This window comes from Elephantulus edwardii, unplaced genomic scaffold, assembly GCF_000299155.1.
Source record: "Elephantulus edwardii isolate Elephantulus edwardi_28Jun2011 unplaced genomic scaffold, EleEdw1.0 scaffold00020, whole genome shotgun sequence".
Taxonomy (NCBI): Eukaryota; Metazoa; Chordata; class Mammalia; order Macroscelidea; family Macroscelididae; genus Elephantulus; species Elephantulus edwardii.
The window spans coordinates 27,587,347-27,596,150 of record NW_006399770.1 but is presented as its reverse complement, the minus strand read 5'-3'; the positions used below and the strand labels follow the sequence as shown (position 1 = coordinate 27,596,150).

Genomic DNA, 8,804 nt, shown 5'->3' with positions numbered 1-8,804 from the left:
ACTCGACAGCACATAACAACAACAACATTCAATAATGTACTGGAAGACTTAATGATAGCAATAAGGCAAGAGAAGGAAATAAGTGGTGTTCATATTGGCAAAGAGGAAGTAAAATTAGCTCTATATGCCAATGATACGGTAGTATACTTAAAAAACCCTAAAGACTCAGCAAAAAAAAAAACCCCACTGGACCTAGTTGACCAATTCAGCAAAGTGGCAGGATACTAGATTAACATACAAAAATCAATTGGATTTCTCCACAGTGACAGAGAACATAAAACTGGAGCTAAGAAAAGCAATACCCTTCACAATAGCTAATCATAAGATTAAATACTTGGGAGTAAACCTAACCAAAAGTACAAAAGATCTATTCAAAGAAAATTACAAAACATTACTACAAGAAACAAAAATAGATCTGCAGAAGTGGAAGAATATTCTTGCTCATGGATAGGAAGACTCAATATTGTGAAAATGACAATACTACCAAAGGTAATTTGCACATTTAATGCAATCCCAATACAAATACCAATCCCATTCTTCAACGAGATGGATAAGGCAATCTCCAGTTTCATTTGGAATGGAAAGAGGTCCCGAATAAGCAAAGCACTCCTTAAAAGGAAAAACAAGGTAGAAGGCATCTCACTCCCTGATTTCAAATAATACTACACTGTCGTAGTGGTCCAGACAGTGTGGTACCAGTACAACGACAGATACATAGATCAATGAAATAGAATTGAGAATCCAGAAATCAGCCTGTAAACCTACGGCCAACTGATTTTTTACAAAGAGATAAAATCAGTTAAGTGGTGAAATGACAGCCTTTTTAACAAATAGTACTGGCAAAATTAGAAAACTATCTGTAGAAAACTCAAACAAGATCCACACCTCATTCCATATACAAAAAACAACTCAAGGTGGATCATGGACCTAGGACTAAAACCAAGGACTATAAACTTCATTCAAGAAAAGCTTGGAAGAACTTTAGTGGTCTTAATCCACAACATAAAAAGTCTTCCAAGTATTCTGAAAAATCTACAACCAGGAGAAGATAAAATAGATGAATGTGACCGTCTAAGAATCAAATCCCTATGCACATCCAAAAACTTTTCCAACAGAGTAAAAAGGGAAGCCACACACTCGGGGGGTGGGGGGGGTGGGGATTTGGTAATGACATGCCAGATAAGGGGCTTATATCTAGAATTTATAAAATACCCAAGCGCCACAAAAAGATAAAGGTAAACAACCCAATTGAAAAATGGGCACAGGATATGAACAGACAACTTCACCAAAGAAGAAATTCAGATGGCCAACAAACACATGAAAAAATGTTCAAAAACCCTAGCTCTAAGAGAGAGGCAAATCAAAACAACTATGAGATATCATAAAACCAGCAAAATTTAACAGAACAGCAAACATCAAATTCTGGCGAGGTGCGGAGAAACTAGAATCCTTATTCACTGTTAGTGGGAGTGTAAAATAGTGCAACCACTATGGAAGGCAGTATGGCGCTTTCTCAAAAAGTTGCACATAGAAATACCATTTGATCCAGCAATTCCACTACTGGGAATATACCCTAAAGATACCATAATCACCATCCAAGCAGATACATGCACACCCATGTTTATTGCGGCTTTGTTCACAATAGTAAAGAGTTAGAAACAACCCAAGTGCTCATCAATAAATGAATGGTTAGAGAAGCTCTGGTATATTCACACAATGGAATACTATGCTGCATTGAAAACCAAGGAACTCATGCAATATTATACAAAATGGGTGACCCTGGAGGACATTAGGCTGAGTGAAATATCTCAGTCACAAAAGGACAAATACTGCACAGTGCCACTGTTGTTAAACGGGACTGACATCAGCATTGAGGGGAGACTGAGAAAGAAGGGATAAATAATGTATACTTCATTGAAACAGATGAGAGAACTGTTTAAAAAGGATATATGATTAGGTATTATTGTCATGATGAGAGTGTCCAGAATGAAGGTTGCGTAGTGGAGTGGAATTTGGGGGATGGATTGTACAACAATGAAATAGTGTTTCTTTTACTTTTCAAAGAGAAGAGTGAACTGGAGGGAGAGGTGGGGAGGTAGAAAAGTGCAAAAATGAATGAATGGAAATCCAAATTCTCTGTAAACTTTCATTAAAATTAATTTTAAAAAATTGACGTTAAAATCAAAGATTGTGGAGAAATGGAAATTTCATAAAAGTTTACCTGTTTTTGCTGAAGCAACCTGAAAGATAAAGTCGAAAAAATTAGAATCACAAAGAACAACATTGTTTTTTAAAATAGAAATAATAATCAGAGCAGTAATAAATTAATCACTGCATTCTTATGCATAGTATTAACAGTCTCTCAATCCTTACAGAGTATTTATCTGTGCAAATCATGTCTCAACACTCAGGTCTATCAAAAGGCAATCCTAAACAGAATTCAGAGACTGGAAGCAGCTCACATTACTATTTCATTTTTCTCTCTGAATCTGCCTATTGAACGAAGTCAGGGACTGCTGATGGATTTCTCAGAAATCTTTGTTCGTAAAACATAACAATAATCTTATTTTCTTTTTCTAGCCACTGCATTAAATTTCAAAAACACAAACATACACAATCTTAGCATTGTTCGTAAGTATTTAGATTTCTACCTCCCCCTTCCCGCTCTTCAAAAAAAGAGATTGTTAAAAGATGTATTTTTTTCCTAAATTGCAAGTGACTTGGGGATAGTAAACTCACCATTTTAAGACAGATAAGACATGACCCAATCAAAGGCAGATATTTCTTTAATCCACCAGCCATCTTGTTGGCTATACCACTCACTTGGCACTGAACGAAGTGGTCAGGGTCTTCTATGGGGCCCAGCAGGCAGCACCATTAGTCGGTCACTGGGATGTGGGGCCCAGATCCTGGGAACAGAGAAGTAGCTCCTCCCTTTCAGTGTGGAGCTGATTGTTAACTAGAGGCACCTGGACATTGGCAGGGGCAGGCTTGCAAAGACTGAAAACAAGAATTGAAGAAAGACACGAACAAGCGGGCCAAGAAGGTACGATAACCTAGGTTACAAGATAGAACGTGAAATGCTTCTTTTTCATTTTTTATTTTTTTAAAAGAACAATTTCACAAAGCTTTACAGAAAATTATCGATACAGTGGGATGATAATTTTTAATTCAAGGATCCTGGCTCGTGGGTTTTTGTTTTCTACTTGTTTGGTTTTTGTCTTCAATGGTGAGTGATTTTATTTTATTTTATTGATCTGTCTTAATGCCAATACCACCATGTGTCATTCAATATCTCTCTTTCTCTCACGGTTGTTGAGTCTGAACTGATTCACAACTGATCCTCCACTGTGTTTTCAAGGTTGTGAATTGCATGAGAAGATGTTGTCCATCTTTTTCTCTCAGGGCCGGTGGTAGAGTCAAACTCCCAGAGAACCCGAGGCTTTGGGGTTAGCAGCACAGCTTCTGGACTGTGCTACCAAAGCTCCTTTTGGAGCCAAACAGAAAGTTCAAAGATGGACTCAGATGTATACAGAAGATGTTTCAAAGAAATGCAAAAGCAATTAAGCGTAGAACAGATAGCACTTAGTAGCTAGTGTTGAAACAATTTGATAACCATATGCAAAAACATGTGAATTTTTATCTGCACCTCATTCCATAGACAAAAAATTAACTTAAAATGGATCATAAACTAAACTTAATGGATCATAAACTTAAAACTATAAAATTTCTAGAAAAAAAGTTTTTATTTTATATTGGTTTGCTTACAAAGTTCATAAACCTTGTGTTTTACACTATCCTTCATTCACATTGTGTTTCCTACAATCATTCCCATTCATTATATTTTATAAAATTAATCACCATTACCCTGTCTTTCCAGATCCCCACCAGATCTTTCCCATTTCCTTTACTCACACCCCTCTCCACCCACCAAGTTTTGTGACCCTGTGATTCCTCCCCACCCATCATCACCCCTCTGCTTCCATCCTCCCTGGGTACTTCCATCCTCCTTGGATACTCATACATGTTTTACTAGTTATCTTTATATTTTTACAATAATGAATGGTTTTATGCAGTATTTGTCCTTATGAGTTAGTTAACTCAGTATAATGCTCTCCAATTACTCCCAAGTTACGTAGTAATTTTCAAAATCATTGCTCCTGAGTGCTGTGTAGTATTGTATAGTGTGAATGTACCACAATTTCTCAATCCATTTGATTGTGGTTGGACATTTGGGGTGCTTCCATGTTCTTGTGATAGTGAATAACTCTGCTATGAACATCGGTGTACAAATTTGTTTGTCTCTCAGTTCTAACATTCTCAGAGTATATTCCAAACAGTGGAGTGGGTCATATGAAATTTATATTTTAAGATTTTTTCCTTTTTAAGAATATTTTATGCTGATTTACATACAAAGCTCATAAAGTTCATATACATTGTCATACACATCAGATCTTTCCCCTTTCCTTTACCCACTCCTCTTTCCACCCATGAAATTGTGTGAACCTATGATTAAGCCCCCCACAACATGGATCCTCGTATTCATTCTGCAATAATGGACTTATACAGTATTTGTCCTTATTAGACTGAGTTAGTTCACTCAGCATAATGCTCTCCAGTCCCTCCCATGTTAGGTAGAGATTTACAAAAACTTTACTCCTGCATGCTGCATAGCATTCCATTGTGTGTATGTAACATTATTCTCAATCCATTCCGTTGTGTTTGGGCATTTAGGCTGTTTTCATAGTCTTGCTATGGTGAACAATGCTGCTATGAACATTGATGTACAAGTCCTCTGTGCCTCAGTTCTCATTTTCTCAGGGTATATTCCAAACAGTGAAATAGGTGGGTCATATGGAATTTCTATGTTGTGCTTTTTGAGGAAATGCCAAACTGCCTTCCAGAGTGGTTGTACCATTATACAATCCCACCAACAATATATGAGTTCCTTTCTCACAATATCATCTCCAACATTTATTATTTGCTGTCCTGCTAAACTTGACCACTGCTCCTGGAGTAAGATGGTTTCTCATTGTGGTTTTGATTTGCATCTTTCTTATTGCAGTGATTTGGCACATTACTTCATGTGACTATTGGCCATCTAAATGTCCTCCTCTGTGAAAAGTCTTTCCATGTCTTTTGCCCATTTTGTAATTGAGTTATCAGTCTTTTACTTTTGGAGTCCCTGTAGGATTCTGTAAACTTTTGTGATGAATGCCCTTGTCTGAGATGGCATTGCTAAATGTTCCCAGTCAGTACATTTTCATTTTACCATGTTAAAAAAGCTTTTGATGAGCACAGAGATTTAATCTTTAGGAGGTCCCATTCACCAATTTTATCCTCTTCAAACTGTGCATTTCAGGCTGTATTTGACAGTCCCTTATACTGTAGAGTAGGCCTTCTAAGGTTGGTCCCAGTTTGTCTCTTATGAGCTTTATGGTTTTGGAATTTATTCTGAGGTCTCTGATCCACCTTGAGTTGATTTCTGTGTATGGTGTGAGATGTGGATCTTGTTTCTGCTTTCTGCAGGTAGCAGTCGAGTTCTGCCTGCACTATGTGTTAAAGAGGTTGTCATTTCCCCACTTGACAGGTTTTATTTTCTTGTCGAATATCAGTTGACCATAGATAGACAGGTTCATTTCTGGGTTCTCAATTCTGTTCCACTGATCTATGTGCCTGTCATTGTACTAGTACCATATTATTTTGGTTACTACTGCTGTAAGTAGGTGGTTTTGAGGTCAGGGAGTGCTATGCCTCTCACTTCATTTGTTTTTCAGAAGTACTTTGCTTAGTCAGAGTCTCTTTCCTCTCTAAATAGATGAGACAATTTCTCTTTTGATCTACTTGAGAAAAATGAATTTGGTATCTATATTGGGATTGTGTTGAGCATGTAGATTGCTTTTGGTAGAATTATTATTTTCACAATCTTGAGTCTTCCTATCCATGAACAGGGAACATTTTTCCATTTCTTTAGGTCTTTTATTATGTCCTGCAGAAATGTTCTGTAGTTTTCTTTGTATATGTCTTTTGTGTCTCTAGTTATATTCACTCCCAAGTACCTCAATTTGTGCTTGGCTATTGTAAACGATATTGCTTTCTTGGTTTTCTTCTCTAAATCCTCTTTGTTATTGTAAAGGAATCCCACTGATTTTTTTATAAGGATTTTTTTAATCCTGCCATTCTACTAGATTGATCTACTAACTCTAACTGGGGTTTTCGGTTTTTTTGTTGTTGTTGTTGTTGTTGTTGAATCCTTGGGGTTTTCTATGTACACTATCATATCATCTGCATAGAACATCAGTTTAACTATCTCTTTGCCAATATGAATGCCTCTTATTTCTTTTTTTGTCGTATTGGTCTAGAAAGTACTTCTAATACAATATTGAATGGAAATGGTGACAATGAGCATCTTTGTCTGGCCCCTGTTCACAAAGAAAATGCTTTTATTCTTTCTCCATTAAGAATTATATTGGCTCTTGGTTTTGCATATGTACTTCTGACTATGTTGAGGAAATTCCCTTCTATTCCTATTTTTCAGAGTGTCTTAATCAGAAAACGGTGTAGGATTATGTCAAATGCCTTTTCTGCATCAGTTGCTAGGATCATATGGTTCTTATTTGTTTTGTTTATGTAATGAATTACATTGTTTTTCTTATGTTGAATCATCCTTGCATACCTGTTATTAATTCCACTTGGTCGTGATGAATTTTTTTTTTTGTACTTTTGATTCTATTGGCTAGGATTTTGTTAAGGATTTTTACATCTATATTCATGAGACATATTGGTCTGTAGTTTTCTTTCTTGAGAATATCTTTCCCTGTTTTGGTATTGGGGTTATTATACTTTATTCATAGAATGTCTCTGGGAGTGGTCCTTCTTTTCCTATTTTTTAAAATAAGTAGAATTGGTGAAAAATCTCCTCAGAATGTTTGGCAGAATTCTGCTGTGGATCCATCTGTTCCAGGCTTTATTTTTATTTATTTATTTTTGTGTGTGTGTGTGTGTGTGTGTGTGTGTGTGTGTGGAGGAGTCTTCTGATGACCTGCCCAATTTCTTCTTTTGTGATGAGTTTGTTCAAGTATTCTACATCTGTACTTGTCAATCTGGGTTGGGCATGAGTTTCAAGGAATTTGTCCATTTCTTCTAGGTTTTCAAATTTATCAGAGTATAGCTTTTCATAATATTGTGATAAGGTAGTTTTAATTTCTTCTGTTGTGATGCCACTTCTATCATTCCTTAATTGAATTATTCTTCTCCTTTTTGTTAGGTTTGTCAATTGTTTGTCAATTATATTGGCCCCTTTTGAAAAACCAGCTCCTGGTTTTGTAAATAATTTTAATTGGTTTTCTGGTTTCTATCTCCTTGAATTCAGCTCTGTTTCTTATATTTTCCTTTCTTCTAGAGGCTGTTGGGTTGGATTGTTGTTCTTTTTCTATTTGATGAAGATGTTGAGTTAGGCCATTTGTTTTGCTTCTTCATTTTTTATGTGTTTGCCCATTGCTATGAGCCGCCCCCCTGAGTACTGCTTTAGCTGCATTCCAAAGGTTTTGATATGTTATATTATCATTATCATTTGTTTCTAGGAACTTTTTTTTATTTCATTCTTTTCTCTTCTATATCCCAATCATGTTCTGTTGTTGTTAAGTGCCGTCGAGTCGCAGGCGACTCATAGCGACCCTATGAAGGAGAGTCCTCGACGCTTGGGTGCCCTTCATCCTCTCTCCAGGTTCATAGGGTTTCCGGAGGCAAGCTATTATGGAAGTGGATGCCACTTCTCCTTCCAATCATGTTCTAGCAGGGTGTTATTTCGCTTCCATGTTGATGGTTTTATAAGCTTTATCCTCATGTGGTTAATTTCTCGTCTTATGACATTGTGGGCTGAGAAGATACTTTGTATTATGTCAGTGTTATTTAATTTGTTGAGACTTTATTTATACCCTAGTATCTGATCAATTCAACCAAAAAACCCCGTTAGAGTTAGTAGATCAATTTAGTAGAGTGTCAGGATAAAAGAGCCATATTAAAAAAATCAGTGTGATCCCTCTACAGTAACAAAGAGGACTTAGAAAAGAAAACCAAGAAAGCAATACTGTTTACAATAGCCAAGCACAAATTGAGATACTTTGGAGTGAATATAACTAGAAACATAAAAAAGACGTATTCAAAGAATCTACACTTGAGAAGAAAGTGAATTGAATTTTAGTTGGGTGCAGTGTCCAGAATCCATTCACAAGGTCAAGTTGGCTGACTGTGTAGTTTAAGTCTTCTACATCTTTGTTAAGTTTCTTTTGAGTTGACTTATCCTTTGGCGAGAGTGGTGTGTTAAATTATCCTACCACTATTATTCTATTGTACATAGGGTTTTTGAAGGCCTGCTATTTCTTCCTAGTCTGTTTTAATCTGAGTGCTCAGATTTAGAACAGTATCTGACAGAAATGCATTTACAGGAAAGAGCAGAAGAAATATATTTCCCCAATTGTAGAAATAACCAATAATACTTAGACTAGCAGGGCAACTGAGGTGGAGCTTTTCAAGTACAGAAACACAAACGAGGAGGAAAAGCATAAGTAGACACTAGTGATTGGAACAAGAAATGTGAGAACCATGAATGTAGGAAATTGGAGAGATGAGATGGACTGGCATGGGGCATTTTGAGTCAGATGATCTACTATGGTGGAAGTGAAAAGGTGAGGAAAATGGGATCGCTTTCATAGTTAAAAAAGTCATTTCTAGATCTGTCTTGAAATACAGTATTTTGAGTGACAGGATAAGATCCATACACATACAAGGAAGCCCAATGAACA

The 8,804-nt window shown here is 36.5% G+C and overlaps 1 protein-coding gene across 1 annotated transcript in view; it reads right to left on the bottom strand.

Annotated features, from left to right (window-relative positions):
* The window catches only part of FNDC7 (fibronectin type III domain containing 7), a 57,058-nt gene extending 54,262 nt beyond the window's left edge, over window positions 1-2,796 (bottom strand). Inside the window, exons 1-2 of the mRNA XM_006882497.1 lie at window positions 2,740-2,796; window positions 2,222-2,240 (exon numbers count right to left, since the gene is read on the bottom strand). Of these exons, the coding sequence (XP_006882559.1) occupies window positions 2,222-2,240; window positions 2,740-2,742 (22 nt within the window). The 5' untranslated portion in view covers window positions 2,743-2,796. The remainder of the gene's footprint in view (window positions 1-2,221; window positions 2,241-2,739) is intronic.
* Between the last annotated feature and the right edge of the window lie 6,008 nt (window positions 2,797-8,804).